The sequence below is a fragment of the Lichenostomus cassidix genome, chromosome 1 (assembly GCF_008360975.1).
Source record: "Lichenostomus cassidix isolate B80296 chromosome 1, HeHo_3.0, whole genome shotgun sequence".
In the NCBI taxonomy this organism is placed as follows: Eukaryota; Metazoa; Chordata; class Aves; order Passeriformes; family Meliphagidae; genus Lichenostomus; species Lichenostomus cassidix.
This window is the reverse complement of record NC_139479.1, coordinates 62,192,309-62,209,444: the sequence shown is the minus strand read 5'-3', so window position 1 is coordinate 62,209,444 and position 17,136 is coordinate 62,192,309. Positions and strand designations below refer to the sequence as shown.

Sequence of the window (17,136 nt, the reverse complement as noted above, 5' to 3'; positions counted from 1 at the left end):
TCTCACCAAAACAATACATGTACCTTTAGAGAAAATGAGTGTCAGAGGCATTACTTTAATTTACTTTATGTGCTACTCATCCCTTTTTGTAAGAGAGCAACACCCAATGAGACGCTGCTCAGCCACTTGCTGGAGAGCTGTATGTACAGTGGGACAGCAATAGAGGATTTGGGCAGGGACCCCAGCCATTGAAGTGTCTGAGCCTGTGCCAGTCATGCTGTCTCCAGAGGTACTAGATGGCAAGGCATGAAAGCTAACATCTGCTGAGAGTTAAAGAGCGCACATGAACAGCACAATTTTGTAGGGCAAGAAGGCTTTCTATTGCTCTGCATGCCAGTGGTAACACATGGTTACAGATGTTGTGCATCTCAGGTCAGAGGTGCTCAGGTATCCCATTTTGAGGTGGGCAAGCAAGGCATGAGACCCATGAGTGCTCTAGGTAACAGCTTAAGCTAAAGTAGCAATACTTTTATCTTTCTGTGATTACAGGTTGCACGATTTTACAGACTGTTCTTGACATGTAGTTTGTAGCCAAGTCAGCAGCAGTGTTTCAAGATGATCCCACCTTGCCAGCCACTCTGCTCCTCTGCTGGGGAGGCATCCACACCTCCTCCACCCCAAAGGTCTTGGCTTCAGCTGCTCATGGCTGTGAACATGAGGAGAGACTGAGGAGGTGACACATGTTTTATTTGTCTCTACTGCCTCACCTTCTAATATCCATTAGCAGGGTGGGACTGCATCTTAAAACACTTCACCTAAATCTCCCCAGTCCTTCTCGGAGGGATTGCCAACGTGACTCAGGTTCATTACATTTTTTTTACATGCTAGTTTTCTTGCAGCTCTGTTGACTGGTGGATACAGAAAAAAATCACTGACTGCAAAAGAACAAGTGATTGGCTACCACAGGGTGAGTGGCCTCTGACTCTGGTACTGCAGGTGGACTCCTGAGCTGACTACATGCACTTCCCAAAATATGGCAACATTGGTTGGGTTCATCCAGTTTTGCTGAAGGCCAACAGGTCATCCCAGAAACAAGCACTACTCAACTCTGTCCAGTAATGGGATACCTGAAAAGGTCTTACTGTCCCATATAGTTGAATAACAAAGATCTTTCCTCTTCATAGGTCTTTAAGCTACAGAGTTTATGTTGTCAGGGCATACACAGACCTTGGTGGCCCTAAACACCCTCTTTTGCCCCCCTTTACCCCTTCAAATCACCCAGCCAGGTCACCAGCCCCCACATCTGGGGAAGGGCTGCAGTGGAGATTGAGACTGGCTCTACTGCAGCATTGCTGGGGCAAGGGCTGAAATAGAGCACAGGGAGGCTGCTTGGGGTCAGTGAATCCTTTAAATGTGCTCATGGCCCTGACACATATCTTGCAGGTCTTGACAAAAAGAGCACATTGATATGAAGCTCATATGGTGATGAAGAATGGCCACCCTGATCCACATAGTTTGTTCTGCTTTCAAAGTAGCAAAGTACTTGTTCCTTATATTTTAGTAGTGTCTGTTAATTACAGCACCAAAAAGTAGTATTTGCTTAACTGCACCAAAATGTTTTCTCTCTTAGTATGTGCAACTTCAATTACCAAGTCAAGAGCTCCACCACGAAGCTTTATTCAGGCAGTAAACCTAAGTAAACTTCCATGCAGCTCTGTCTAAGAGGTGTTCAGTTCCTGAGTGTCTACTAGGACTAATTAAATGCACGACAGAAACCTGAAAGCCTTATATCAAGGAAGAAGTGGGAAAGAAAAAAAACCACTGAATCTATAAATCCTATCTAGCGGAATGGGTATAGATTTATGGATTGGTAAATTGAGTTATTTCAGGCTGGAGACACTTGATTTTTTAGTTGCAAGTTTTCCTTTTACCTCTCAGATTACATTGAGTGGCGCTGAACAATAATCTTTTGTTTGTGGTAATGGTGAGCAGCTCCTCCAGAGGAGAACTGCAACGGCCCTGCCTAGCAGGGATCACATCAGCATTGCTCTGCTGGCCTACCAGGCCTGAGTCAGCCACAGCTGGCAGCTACAGCCACCTTCCCTGGAGGATAAAACCCAGTTTTCAGCTGCTGAATCTACTTTAGCTGCTCTCCTGAAGACAGCTGGACACCAGGAACCAATTCTCCCTCCAATGTGCAAGTGACAGAGCCTAGAAGCCATCTCTGACAAACACTGGCCACATCAGTTGTACCATTTGGGCTTTCCCTGTTTCTGGCTCCTTCCTCTCTTCCACTCCTAGCAACAATGGTGCAGCACACCCAGATAAAGCTGCTGGGAAAAGGCACGGAGGAAAGTGTATTGGGAGCAGAAACTACTTGGAAACGAGAGAGATGGAAATGCTGTATTGATCCATCAGATAAGAACACTTGGCATGCAGCTCAGTGACGGTGAGGAAGAGCATTAGTCTTCCAGATTTTTACTCATCTCCATCAGGCTGCAAGCCTTGTTTTGCCAGAGCTGTGAGGTACAAGTTACAGTCACTTGAATGATATGAAGAGGGGTTGGGGGAAGGCAAACGAAAAGCTGAGTTGTCAAATAGAGTCAGGGACTCTGAACGAGGTCTGTGAAAAGCTTATATATAGCTATAAGGATCTGTTGCAGAACCTGATGTGGTATAAGATGAGCTAAATTTGAACATTACGTGTTTTCATTATTTTGGGGTTTTGGTTTTCTTGGATAATACTCTGCTTTATGCAAGGTGTTAGATCACTGCTTACCACTGTCTACAACTACATCACCCACATACATCCTCTTTTCCGCCATGAAAGTTCCAGGTGTGACTTCAAGGCAGTGTGTTTGACCCAAACCGGTGCGCCCAAGCTACCATCAATCCGGAGGTCCTGGCTATAACTGCAGTCTGTCCAACCACCCCCAGAGCTGCACATGGGGCATGGTGGTGCAGTAATTTTGACAGTTTGGGGACAATTCGTTGGACTGGCAGAGACCCTTTGTGCTCTGCATTTCAGTAGGTACAAGACCCCAGCTGCCATGTGCACGTGTGGCATGAAGGGTGTGTCGGCAAAGCGCCGGATTTGTTTTCTCCAGGTAGGGCTTGCTTGCATGGCAGGTTCACCAAAGCGGACTTGAAGATTCCCAAAACACCTGGATTTGTTAGGTGCTTGTTGTGCAGCATTTCCCAGGCAGCATGCAGCAATGTTAGTGCAGTCATGGGGAGCACAGGGAGGTGCAGAGCAGACCCTCGACACAGCCTTGGCTGGCAGAGCTGCCCGAGGCATCTTTGTGCATGAGCTGTGCCAGCGGGGTCACCTCAGAGTGCATCTGGGGGGACAATTCCACAGCTAACAAGACCAGTGGAATCCTGGGATGCATTAGGAAGAGCATTGCCAGCAGGTCAAAGGAGGTGATCCTGCCCCTCTACTCAGCCTGCTGAGGCCATATCTGGAGTGCTGTGTCCAGTTCTGGGCTCCTCAGCACAAGAGACAGGGAACTCCTGGAGCAGGTCCAGTGTACAAACATGATTAAGGAACTGGAACATCTCTTCTATGAGGAAAGACTGAGGGAGCTGGGCCTGTTCAGCCTTGAGAAGACATGACTGAAAGATCTCATCAAATATCTATGAGTAAGTGAAGGGAAGGTGCCAAAAGGATGGAGCCAGGCTCTTCTCAGTGGTGCCAAGCAATAGGACAAGAGGCAATGGGCAGAAACTGATGCACAGAAGTTCCACCTGAACATGAGGAAGAACTTCTTTACTGTGTGAGTGACCATACACTGGAACAGTTTGACCGGGGAGGCGATTGTGGAGTCTCCTTCCCTGGAGATAGCAAGAACCGTTTGGACACAATCCTGTGCCATGTGCTTTAGGCTGGCCCTATTTCAGCAAGGAGACTGGACCAGATGACCCACTGTGGTCCCTTCCAACCTGAACCATTCTGCAATTCTGTGTGTGCAGCCCCGTCAGGCCTTGCCCGCCGCCCCGGGTATCTCCCGGAGCCCCACAGCGCCCGGCGTCGAGCTGGACTCGCGCGGCCGGGCCGCCGCTCCACGTGCCGAGCCACCGCCCGCCCGGACTACACGGCCCAGAATGCCACGCGAGGAGGGGGCGGGATCAGGGCGGGGAGGGGCGGAGCCAGAGCCGAGAGACTGCTCCGCGATTGGACGGCGTCCGCCCGCCCTTCGCGTCACGTGCGCTCGCGCCCCCCGTTCTGCCCCGCCCACCCTTTCCCAGTCACTCAGCAACGGCGCGCGCGCGCGCCAGCGCCCCCCCTCCCCGCCCGTCTCCCCCCTCGCGCTCGTCACGGAGCGCGTCCCGCTTCCCTCCGCCCCTCGCGCGAGCCGCCGCCGGGAGCCGCCGGAGCCGCCTCGCAGGAGCCGCCGGGAGCCGCCATGGCCGAGAACGCCGCCGCCGCCGCCGGCCTGGAGAGCCACCGCATCAAGAGCTTCAAGAACAAGGGCCGCGACGCAGAGGTGCGTGTGGGGCCGGCGGGGCTCCACGGCCTTCGCCTCCGCCGGCGGCCGCCAGAGGAGGGGCCGGGCCGGGCCGGGCCGAGCTCGCGGCGGGAGGAGGCGGCGGGAGGAGGCGGCGGGGGGAGCGCCCGAGGGGGGTTTTTTCTTCGCCGTCATGCGGGCGGGCGCGGCCGGCGGGGGGCGGAGGCGGCGGCGGGGGGAAGGGTTGGCGCGGCCGGGCCGCCCGCGGGCCCCTCCGCAGCCCGCCCTGCTCTCCGGGGCCCGGGCAGGGCCGGCGGGATGCGGCACCTTCTCCTCCCGCGGCTCTCCGCTCCCGCCCCGGCCCCCTCCCCGTCCTGCCGCTTTCCCCGGGCCGAGGCTCGGATGGGGCCTCGGACAATGGTGCCGGCCGCCTTTTGTGCCTCCCCCCGGGGCGGTGGCGGCCCTTCCGCCGGGGCTCGGGGCTGCCGTGCTCTCGCCCCGCGGTGCCGCTGCCGCACACGGAGGCCTGTGCTGGTGCCGGGGACCGCTCCCACGCTCTGGTGAGCCTTGATACAGCGTGCCGTGCTGGCCCGTTTTGTTCCCTGTCCTACCGTGTATCAACCCCTTTCTTCTTTTTAATTTTTATATTTTATTTCTAAATGCTGGTAGGCACATCAGTAATGGTCTGCTGGGTGTCTCCGTCTAAATCGGGAAGGAGTGTGGTGCTCGGTAAGGCTAATGGAGTAGTAGTGTACTCCCCCGAATTTGAGAGTTTCAGGGTCATTGGAAGCTTATTCCCTAGAGATGTTCTAGAGGTCTTCGAATGTGCGTGTCATTACCGGAGACATCTTCAGTTCTACTCGCAATTGAAAGAGGAAATCCCAAATCTCGTGTTTAAGTTTCTGTAATAGGAAAGGAAGGGGGAGGGAGCTCTGAAATCAGGCTAGGATTGAAATCGGCTTAGGATTTGCTAGAGTGAAAACCTAAATATGTGTCAGATTACTTTGACTTCACCTGAGGGTGTTTTCCATGCTTCTGTTAATTTTATCACTTAACTTTTGTAATCAGTAGACTGGAATTTTAGTCCTCTGAAAGCACATTTTATATTTTAGCAGAATTCACACTTCTGCTGCTATTGTTTGGGTGGAGACAATTTTATGCAGGTCAGGCTTAGCAGCAGCAGTGTCTTTAAGATGACATTCACAGTGTAAAGTAATCTTTCATTTTTATTTAACTCTGTGACAGTGAATCTTTCTCGCAGAAAATATTGCATGTAAAGAGTATGATAACTTCAACACTTCTGGCTAACATTAGTAAATGTTAGAAAGTAACTAAAAATTGCCCATCCTTCTGTTTAGCAGTTGCTTCTCAGGGTAAGGAGGGGGCGTGGTGCATTTCTTTTTTCCCCTTCTCATCCAGTGAGGCTCTTCCTGCTGCTCCTCATTCATTTTGTCCTTGTGTCATCTCTCAGTATTGGTTACCGGCTTTGTTGCTGCTTTCTCAGTCACTGGCCTGAATCCATCAGAGCTCTAAACGGGGAAAGGTTAGGTATGTTCATTCCTAGTGTGAACTGGTCTGTCATCCGTGCTTGCTTATAATATAGCATGCCCAAGACTGGGGGAATTAAATGTCTGCCTCCATGGGGAAGAAGAAGGGAACGGACTGCCTCAGCTTTGCTGAGATTACTTCTACCAGACCAGCTAAGGTAGCTTAGCTCTCATTTCCCCCTGAAGGGGAGTAATTATTTTGGAGTAGAGTGTTTGCTGTTATGGAGAAGTATATCCCTAGGGTTGTCTTCCAGTGTGCTGACTGATTTCCTTTCGTGGCTGAGCCTAAGACTGGTGCATAGCTCCAGTGATGGTATTGTAAAGCTGTCATGTCTGCTTTTGAAAATGTTTAAAATCTAGGTAACATACTTCTTTTGGATTAACAAAGAGATAAAATTAAGAGATATTTTAAAGTTGTAAATATACAACAATACCCATGGAGATATGCTAAAATGAAATTTAGGTTCATTTAAAGGATTTCTAAAGATTGGAAGGGTTTCAACGTCTTTCAAAATAACTTAATTTGTATTAAATGTCTGTTTTTCTACTAAACCTCCTTTTTGACTCTTTTCTGATCAAGGTATTTATTTTAAAGTTCTTGTTAGTGGTACCCTTATGACTGAACTTTCTCTAACTTAAGTCTTTAAAGTAAAACAAGGTAAGTTAAGTTTAGGGTGGAGAATGAAGGAGCACAGCAGAGCTATATAATTGCCATTAGTTACTGTGCCTCTCTTGAGGAACTGGAACACAGACTGACCTGCTGATTGCACAGATTGTTTCTATGTAGTGGAAGTTATTGGCTCTCCACAAAGTATTTCTTTTCTAAATCAAAAATACTTAATTCTCAACTGTCAGCAATTAAATATACTTATTTTGCTCCCTGTGCTGCAATAAAGAGTTTTATGTAGAGATCCTGCCGCCAATTTTTGTACTCAAAATTGAAAATCAGGAGGCATCAGTGCTTTCATTGCCATTGATCTACATCCTCACATTTTGTCAAATTCCACCAAAGAGAAATGAAGTGTTTAGAATGATGGAATAATAAATCATGGTCTGATTATCTGAATTATGTGCTCTGGAAAATTTAAAATACTCAAAGCTGTGCACTCAACTTCAGTTTGAAAACAGTGGCACTTGAGTCACCTTCTGCCTGGAAAGAGTCATTGCCTTTGAACACATCCGGCTTGAATACATTCTTTAGTAATCTTCCTTTGACTGCTATTAAATACTTGTGAGTTACTATTGATCCCCTCTGGGTACAGACTCTTCTGGTAGACCAAAACACTCCTGTAATTTGTAGTTAACTCATATTTTATTACTGGTTTTGCTGTGCTGTATAATTGTCTTTGCTTTTTGTTAATGCAACTTTAGGGGAAACAAAAAATGAGCAAGTACTTTTGGTTTTTATTATGGCAGACCTCAGTACCCTATGCAGCTTCTCACTGTGCTTTCCTAAGAGCAAAGGAACAGATCTCTTGCAGAAATTAAGGCTTCTGAATCCTTGACCTGCATAGGTTCACTCTCCTTTTTCTAGTTTCAGGTTTGGATGGAGATTCCATACCTCTTTGTTGTCTTCCTCTCTTGGGGAGGTAGACTTGTTGACGTTGTACTGAAATTCTGATTTTGAGGTATTAATACTTCCAAAAAGTATTTAGCCCTCAAAAGGGATAATAGCGAAATCAAATGCCAGAAGTTGTGTTCTTCACTTAATATGAGTTTCTGTTCTTTCTTTTATTAGTGAGATTTTTCTATTTTTATAGGTACTGACATATGATTAGCAGCAGACAAAGTTAACCTCAACCTGCAGAGCTGATCAATAAGGAGCCAAGACACTCATGGTTTCATCTGGATAAACAACTGCCAGTTTTCTCCTCACAACCTTCTGAATTCTTTATTCTCCAGAGATGTGAAAGAGCTTTCTGAATTGTTGTGCATATAATGAGAAGGCTTTCCCATGTTGGTTGTGGGCATGAGTCTTAAGTCTCAGTGGTTTTTCCAACCCCCCCCCCCAAATGTACAGCACTGATTATTCCAGTACAGTTGAGGCTTTACAGGACAAGAATAAACAGTTGCAATCACTTAATTTGTGACACGTGTTGTAACTGCTGTGTTTATTTGTTTATATTGATATCTAAGCTAGCTGAGCTTTTAGAAAACCTAATTTTAACCTGATTTTTTGCAGTTCTTCAGCTTCATTCTTTGCCTAGTAACATCCTTCTTAGCCTTATTTACTCATTCAATGTCTTGGATTAAAAATGTTGCTTACTCTTTGTAATAATAGCAGGCACCCATTTGTTGACTCACAGTTCTGATGTTTAAGGTGATAGATCAAACATTTCAGCCCATTTTTTTCTGTCAGGATTAGTCAGCATCCCTGACTAAAACTCAGGAGAAATTCTTGATGAGCAGAGGTGTTATAATTTGTAGGGCTGTCTGCATGACTTGCTGGTGTTTTTTGTGGGGGATATGAGACTGTGTGGTCATGTAACTAGCAAAGTGCATGCAAGATTAAAACTCCATGTACACTCATTTAGAAGAAAACAAACCGACCAGAAGAAGAAACCCAAAACCTAGTAAGGAGTTAGTGCATTATGAACTGAATAACTTTATGTAAAAACACTTTAATGACTGGGATTAAATTTTTCTTTTTGTATACTTGTCATATCCCTAGTCATAAGTCAAAATAAGACAAGTCCTTGAACTTGTGTTGCTTAGGCTGTAGGGTTATCCTTCTGAAATTTGTTGAGGGCTATTTACCAAAAGGAAATGTAGCCACTCTGTCATCTTTCACCTACTCCTGCTGTATTTGGTTTTTAGCTTCAGAAGTCCTGGTCACTGATGTCTTTTCCCAGTTACAGGCAATTGTATCACATTTTGGTCTGTGTTACCTTTGGGATCAGGAACTTTGAAGGATACATTTTTATTCTGTACCTTCAGCATCCTGACCCCAAATGAGGCAGAGGAAGAAACTGGGCTTAGCCCAGATCTCCGTCATCAGCTCTGGCAGATTCTGTGTATTTACTGCTCCTGTGTTGCTAACAGTGAGGATCTAGTTTTTGAGGATGCTTGACTTTATTCTCATTTTTCTATCATGCTGCCATGATTTTTTTGCAAGCAGAGGAATGTCATTCTGGAGAGGCCAAATCTGTACAGTCTCAGGGCATCTGGGGAGAGGTACAAGTTGACTTAAAGTCGTGTTCCCATCAAGTGTCAAAGGCTTTTCGCAGTGGAGGTTCCATACCTGCACAGTGTTAGCAAATGAGCGGACATGCTGCTGCCAGCTTATTTCTGGAGGCTGTTCTGTGCATTAAGCAGAGTTTTTGCTGTCTCCCTGTCCTCTTCTCCGAGGCTTCATGAAAGGAATAAGGCTTGTAGCAGCTCCAGAAATCCTGTTACTCCCAGCTACTTTGTACCAATCCCATTTCTTTCAAGAGCTCACAATACAGATTGATCATGTCTCTGCCTTTCACTTTAACACGGGGAAGGATACTAGGAAGGAGTAGGGCTTTAACAGCTGGTTTAGGTATGTTTAAGGTACTGTGAACCTGCTGTCTTAAAAGGTTCAGTGGCTTGTTGAGTCTCAGTAAGTTAGTGAAAACACAGGTGTCAGGTAACTTCCTGTTTGGAACTGGATGTAATACAAGATCCAATACTCCCATGCAGAGTTTCTAACTCCAGCAGCTTCTTTATTACCCTTTAAGCCCAGTCTATATACTTGTGGGAGAATACAAGTGTATATGTTTGTGCCTTGGAAAGAATTACATGGGTAGGAAGTAAGATAGAGATGTGAGAAGCCTCTTTGGTTGCTATTGCTCCAGAATTTTCCAAGCTTTAGTCTGCAGGTAAATTGTACACTGCTGTGAAATGTTTGTGATGCTTGGCAGAAAGCAAACACCTAATAAGTCCACTTAGATGTACTGTGTAGTGTTTTTCTTGAGGTTCAAAATCAATTGAATACATTGCATTTTAAAAGATTTAAATACACAGATACATTAGGAAGCCATTGTTTATTTCAAAAATACCTGTGGAGAATGCAATTTGGAGATGGTATCTTGTGATGAACATAATCTTCATAAGCTGATTGGGATCTGTGCTTTCTGTATTGAGGCCCAATTATTGCTGTTTGCTGTTGTGATACACCAAGCTTCTGGTAATCTTCTTGTAATTACAGAATTTGTTTTTCTTCATTTGTATGTATTTCTAACACTACAGCAGTGGTACTGGTATCTCTGAAGCTTCTTTATTAAAAGTTTGATTTTTAATTTATAAAATACCAAAGTCTGGGCACAGCTGGTAGCAATGTAACAGTCAGACTAGTTTTAAAAAGCTCTTTAACTATTTTTTACCTAAGTTCTTTGAGACTTTTAGAATATTAGTACAGTTCCAGCACATACCCAAGCAGGATGTTTTGTCCTCTAAAACTGTGTTACAGATTTACAGCAATTAGGATGATGCAGCAGCTACAAGTTAGTGATCAGATTTGTGTTTATTGTGGGATTAGAAGTGGAATGAGGCATCTAATTTATAACATTAGGGTAGAGGAGGCAATGAACCAATGGGTAATGGGGTGTGTCATCAAGTAGTAAAGACAAATTGTCAACTGACCTGATTTGAAATGAAAAAGAAATCCAAAACCTGAATCTTTTCCAAGAATAGAGTCTGTCAGTTTCCAAAATACCCGGTGTTGGGAAACTCTGATACTGAATTGATATACCTGATTACTGATGTAATAGCAGAAACTGGGCTTTATATTCCATTTCACAAAATATGACAAAATGGGTAGTCAAAAGCACTAGTTTCTTCCAAAAGGTTAGTCCTGCATCAGAACTGTCAGTGCCATGGAGTAAACTAGTTGCAAAGCTCTTCATGTTTCTTTAATTTTCTGCTCCCTTAGCTTCCTGAGCCAGCCCTTCACATCTGGAGAAGACCAGTGGTGGCTCAAAGAGGTCAGTGTGAAGGGGAGAAGATATATCTTGTCTAGTGGTATTTAACTGTTGGATTGTTATCCCTTCACAGTAGATTAACACGGTTAAATCTGCAGGGGAGGCTCTTCTGGGTCACCTGACACTTGTCTCCTTTCTCAGGCTAAGAAAATGTTGCAGTCAGCTTCAAACTTCATTTTGTGTGTATTTAAAAAACACAGCAAGTGCAAAATAGGAATATATACTGTACTAATGGCTGCAGAGCAGGAGACAAATTCATATCTTCTTCATTCAAGCACCTGTTACTGAATTACTCATTTCCCTCATACTCTGTTGTGTCTCGTCAGCTGAGACCCTTTCTTGAGCATTTGTAACCTTGGTTATTGTCAGATTCAGTGACAGGTGGACTTTGGAGGTGGTGATAGAGTAAGTGATTTGCAAAATCAGCTTGGAGAAAAAGCTTCCTTTCGAGGCTTGGAAGCCTTGATGGAGATATGTTTTATTGAGTATTCAAGCCCCACTGCAAACTTGCTGGTGTGGAACATAGAGCTCATCTGTATGAGGAGAATGTGGTCAGTGTCACAGGGTACTAGGGTGGCTTGTGGCCAGGTTTTCAGAGATGCAGTAAGGGATTCCTGACCAGGTGCAGTGTCAGATTTCAGGTTTGCAATTCTTGGAGTCCTAGTCCTTGCCTTTTCTTAGTCAACTGCAGTGTAAGAAGGTTGATGAAATTATGGAGAGAGACATTGTTGTGTCTTGCTCAGGTAACTGAAATCACCCTATCAGCAGATACTGTCTTTGCATGCAGCTTTTTGGCATCAGGGTTTCTTACTTCTTTTCATGCACACGTAATATTAGATGCAAAGTCAGTGGTAGTGATTTCTCTGCAACAAAAATCTGATTTACAGCCAGATACAGAAGGCTTTCCACATCAGGAGAGGATCCTGAAATGAGAGCCCTGCTGCAATTTGTCAGGATGCTGTTAACCGCTGTTCACCAGGTGTGCAAGAAGAATCTGTAGTGTTCATATCATGGATCAAACAGCACCGAAGAGCAGCCTTACAAACAAGAAGAGATGTTGAAGGAGTACTGACATGTGCAGTCAATGTGACAGTGCTTTTTTTTTTAAGGGAAGGACATATAAATTGGAATTTTGAGAAACTGAAAGAATCCTCAAGGAGAGAAGTGTGGTACCCAAAATGTTCGAGTAGTGTAAGCACGCTGATTTTATGTTTCTGTCACATTAAAAAGTGAGGTAGGAGCATCTAGAATTCATGACACTGAGATGATTAAATCAAAAGGGCAGCTGACAGGGTTCATAAGATTGTGGGATGTTGCTAGAGTGTATTTTCTAATTCCTAATGTTCCGTCTTCTTCCTGCGTTGTCAGCTGGGTTTGTTGTTTTCTCTTGCATCTTGAGCAGAATGATCTCTTCATAGATTTAATTAGGCAGCTAGCACATGTTTAATCTTTTCTTGCCTTTTGATTATATCTTTCAAAAAACAGCAAAGAAAATCTGATTTTATTTGAGCCATGTAATATTATACCAAAAAAGCTTGCTGTGGTTGAATATAGCCTAGCTCCCTAGGGACTTGATTTGTTGTGTTTTTTTCATGGCACCCTGTGAATGTATGCAAATTGCAATTATTTTCCCATTTTATGGATGGAATGACAAAACTTTTTTCTCCACTTCACAGGGAGGTGTTTATAAATATATCATGGATTCATAGAATGATTGTCTTAGGTACTTTGATATTACAGTTAAAGACTGTTCAAGTATCTGAAAAGGGAGTGTCTTTGTTCAAACACAGATTGCCCAAGAAAGTATCTGGCTAGTATTTAGCCTTGTATGTTTTCTTTTTTTCTTTTTTTCTTTTTTTCTCTTCCTCTCCCTTCCTAAGGGAACCTAGTATAAATATTTGGCAAGCTTAAGAATGTCTGGTCTTCTGGTGTTTGCCCCAGAAATCTGTGAAGCCTTTCTGACCAAACACTTAATTTTGTAATGAATTTCTTGAAAGTGGTTATCTACAATTTGATACAAGTTTTTACATTTAAAAGTATTTAAGCCTTGATCTTGATCTGAAGATCAAAATTTTAGTTGGTTGTTTACACCAAGTTACTGTGAACAGTCCTAATTTTGCTTTGCTGCTTTCTTGTCCTGTGCACAAGTGAATATGGTATTTTGTCTGTGAAGTATGGAATTATGTGGTTATTATTTCTTTTCTGGTAACGTCTATTAGTGAAAAAATGAACCTTTACCTGAGCTGGTGTTCTAGACTCTTCTTCAGAATTTTCTTATCTTCTAGACTGTGGAAGGAGAAAAGGGACTCTTCTTTTGCAATGGCAGTCAGGTGTTCTGTTTGGCTCGACAGGTCTGTGTACTTTCCCTCCTCAATAAGGGAATGGGAGGGATGCTTGCTTTGAAACTCTGGGAGAGGACAGATGGGCTGTCATGGCTTGGGTGAGACCAAGGAGTCATCTGGGTGCTTCACTTGTTCTCCCTCAAGGGCAGGTTAAGCTTCTATTTCCAGGAAACTCTAAAGCATTTACTGCGCTGCTCATGCAATATAGGAAAATAACTAATTGCCTTTTTAGAAATTTATGTATTGGCAAAAGCAGCTTCCTGTAACATAAAACTACCAAATCTGAAATCCTTGTACCTACTTAATGTGTCCAGAAGCCTTAACCTTCTAACTTATAAAATAAATGCGAGTAGCAATCGCTTGTAATTAGACTGTCTTGGTTATCCACTGTTTTTTGTGTTTGTTTGGCATATTACTGTATTTAGATAAGGCAGAACTGGCATCTTTGTAAAATTCAGTGTGCACTTCTCTTTCCAAAAGATACAGGAGGAAAAGAAAAACTTGATACAGGTATCCTTCAGTTTCTTTGGGCTGCAGTGTAAATGACCAAACACCGCAGTTAAGTTTTTCAAGGTGGACCCTTGTCAAAATGGAGATAAGTGACTGCATTGCTACTGCTTTTTGGGGCATCTGTGGACAGGTTCCTTGCCCTGTTAGGACTGCTGGACAAAAGTAGTACTTTGAATTAGTTGGGGATTCTTGCTACCTGCCTGTTGTTTTATGCAGACCTGCTGTTGCACAGTGATGAGTTTAGCTTGGGATGCTGTGTGATTAACTGGAAACTTCAATTTGTCTTCAGGTGGAGCCCAAATGGGTTCATTGCAGTCTTTGGTCTGATATAAGTAAAGGTGTGATTAACAGTGTTAAGATCTATATCTAAATGGAAGTGCTGTAAAACTTTTGACAGGGTATAATGTCATTGATTCACACAACAGCAGTAATTGGAAGTCTACTAGATATTGTATTGCTTCCTTGAGTTTTGGTGTTGAATAGAGTATTTCAGCTCTCTTATTCTATATAAAACCAGCAGATAATGTATTGATTGTATTCTGGACTGCTTTATGTCCTTCAATGTTGGTGCAATTTGTGTTGAATGCAGCCAACTAACTTGCTTCAAGTCCAGTCTCCTGAGGGTTGTTTGATATGTTTGTACTTGTAAACTGGGTAAGTGGTATATGGGAATTAAAACATGACTGCTCACTTCTCACTTCTTTGCTAGTAATAGCTTAGTTTGGAGGTTAAACAATTGCAGAGAGGATATTGGGACCTTGAAGAAGAATACCCTTACAATAGAGCTGGTAAGAAATGAACATAGCAATTTTCTTCCAGGATTGTTTGGAGCAGTAGAAGCAGACAATGTGGATGGGCTGCTCTGTCTGCTTCCACGGGGCTTTCAGGTGAGTCAGCATCATGAGCGATAGTAATTGGAGGCTTGTGGCTTTCCGTATTAGCATGAGAGTCTGACTTCAGTGAGTCATTACCCAGCACTAAGTAAAAGAGTTATGGTACATCTCTCATTCATCCAGTTTGCTGAGGCTAGCCAGGTTCAGGTACTTGAATTATCTTGCCACAGACTAGTTAACAAAAAGCAGCTGGTCTTAATTTTAGGGCCTCCAAACTGGGGATTAAAAAAAAAAAAAAGTGTAGCAGTTCCAGCTGCAAAATAAATAGTTTTCTTTCAGTGACATTTGTTAACTCTGAGGAACATATGTCCCAGACAGATGATGGCATAAAATACAGTAGTATAAATACTGCATGCTGCTTCTAATGAACCCTAGTTCTGTGTCAAATGTTACATGCCAAAAGGAAGCTTTAAAATATTAAGCTTCTGCAGCACACGGAGAATCTCATCTAAGTTTTAATACCTTCTGCAAAATAATAGAATGTTTACTTAAAAGGGAAGCAAATACCTTTTGGGTCAAATAGTAATCAAATTAAGTGAAACTATCTTGGAGTATCAGCTCAGGGTACAGACACATTGTAAGTTTGTTTGGCGGCTTTGGTAGATCTGTTGCTTGTACTGTGGAATCCTTGCCCCCTACTCGCATTTTTAACTGGGTCAGCGTAATTTAATGTGGAGCTGTGATAAAAAAGCTGGAATTAAAGTTTTTCTAACTTTGTAGTCTATACAACTGGGAAAAAATCCCATTTTTTGTTAGAAGGACAATTTGGAGCTATATAGGAGCACTTGGTAATTAAATAAGTCTCAAAATTGGGCTTGGGGAAGAAGAGTCTGCCTAGAACATACACTGGTTGGGAAGAAAACAGATGGGTAATAATCCATAATGCTTGTAAGTAAACGAATAAACCTAGCTAGAAGGGTTAATTTGGTCTAAACATTTGCTTTACTTTGGCATGGATGTCAAATCTTTTTGTATGTCCAAAAGAAATAGATGGATTGGTGTGCAGAGCATCATTGTTTTTAATTCCTTCAATTGTGGTTAAGTAGTTCCATTCAGATCGTGATGCAGTCCTGGAGTTCTTCCCTTCTGTATTGTGATATACTTGCAATTCTTGGGGTAAGCCATAAGCACTTTGAAAGTGAGAACAGGTAGAACAGCAGTATCACCTTCTGTCAGCATCCCTTTGTCTCTTTGGTTTTGTCAGCTGTTATCAGAACAAGTAGAACAATATCAGTTTAAGCCTCAACTTTGCACATACTAATTATATGCCTATGCAAATTAGGAATATTTAGCTTCTAATGTTAAACAAAGATAGGCAGCTGACAATCTTAATCATCTCATCAATTGTATACAAACAAACATTTTGATGAGGTCTTTTTCAGCCCCAAACCAGCCCAGCTCTTGAGGCTTCAGCATTTTTGTGTGCATTGCAGTATTTCATGCTTTTTAAAAGGTGTCGGGGAAGGAATAAGGAAAAAAGGTTAGTACAGCAGTTTCTAGGGAAGAACAGTATTTATTTTGTCAATACAAGCATCACGTTTCAGTCTTGCACCCACACCTATGTTGCGAAGTATATAAATTATGCTCTAGAATATGTTCATATGCAAAAGGGAAGGCATCAGTTAAATCCAATCCAGCTGTTGGAACTGGACCAATTTTCTTCTTTCAGTTAGGCAGGTGGATGTAGTCTAGAATTGACTTGCAAATGCTGAGCTGTTTAGGGTACTCTGTATGTTTAATCAAGCTGCTTTACTATCCCAGCTATGTGTTTAGGGTAGTTCTATCCTCTAAGCATGTAACTTCTCATTCTCTGAGACTTGTCTCTGTAATGCTTAGAGGCAATAGCAGAAATAAAGAGTTTAATTATGTTTGTAGATGCAGAGAAATTAGACTAGGTCAGTGAACTTGTTCTATCTATTTAATGCCTGAATTTTTAAAGGAATTAAATGCACATCTTACTAAAGTTCCTGGAAACATACCTTTAATACCTGCAGAACAGCCAAAGCTGACATTGGGTTGAGGTGTTAGTCTTGTCAAGATGATCCTGGCTTTCCCACTTCCATGGGCTAGCTGGAAGCTGATATGTGCTGGCTGGCCTGCAGGAGAGTAGGGGTAGCTGGGGAGCTGTTTGTGGGGCAGCTGGCAGTATTGATGTGCTGGCTGGATAAAAACATTGTTTCCTGCCTCTGCATCTCTGATGTTTTGTGAACTTGCTTGCTCAAGGTGTAATGGAAGTGGTCTAAATGTGTTGATTAAAAGATGACACTGCTGAGGTATTCCACCTAATGAGGTGGCTACTCAGGATAAGCACCATGCTGAGCTCCCCATCCTGTTGTAACAATGGTAGGTAGATTTTTAGTTGTTAAATGCTGGTTATGCTTTAATCTTCCTTCTGACACAATTGGTATAGCTAAAAGTAGTTAAAATTATTATAATTCATACCACTTACTGTTGCAGCATTTGATTATTTTTTCTGTGCAGAGAATGTACATTGTTAAGCACCTTGTATATGA

At 43.2% G+C, this 17,136-nt stretch overlaps 1 protein-coding gene and 1 long non-coding RNA gene across 2 annotated transcripts in view; both read left to right on the top strand.

Moving 5' to 3' along the window:
* The first annotated feature begins 4,228 nt into the window (after positions 1-4,228).
* The window catches only part of KPNA3 (karyopherin subunit alpha 3), a 48,034-nt gene continuing 35,126 nt past the window's right edge, over positions 4,229-17,136 (top strand). The window contains exon 1 of the mRNA XM_085060111.1: positions 4,229-4,427. Within this exon, the coding sequence (XP_084916237.1) occupies positions 4,347-4,427 (81 nt within the window). The 5' untranslated portion in view covers positions 4,229-4,346. The remainder of the gene's footprint in view (positions 4,428-17,136) is intronic.
* Positions 4,589-8,018, top strand: LOC146444751 (uncharacterized). Its single transcript, XR_014852184.1, has 2 exons — positions 4,589-4,948; positions 7,696-8,018. It is a non-coding gene; the product is annotated as an uncharacterized LOC146444751 (long non-coding RNA).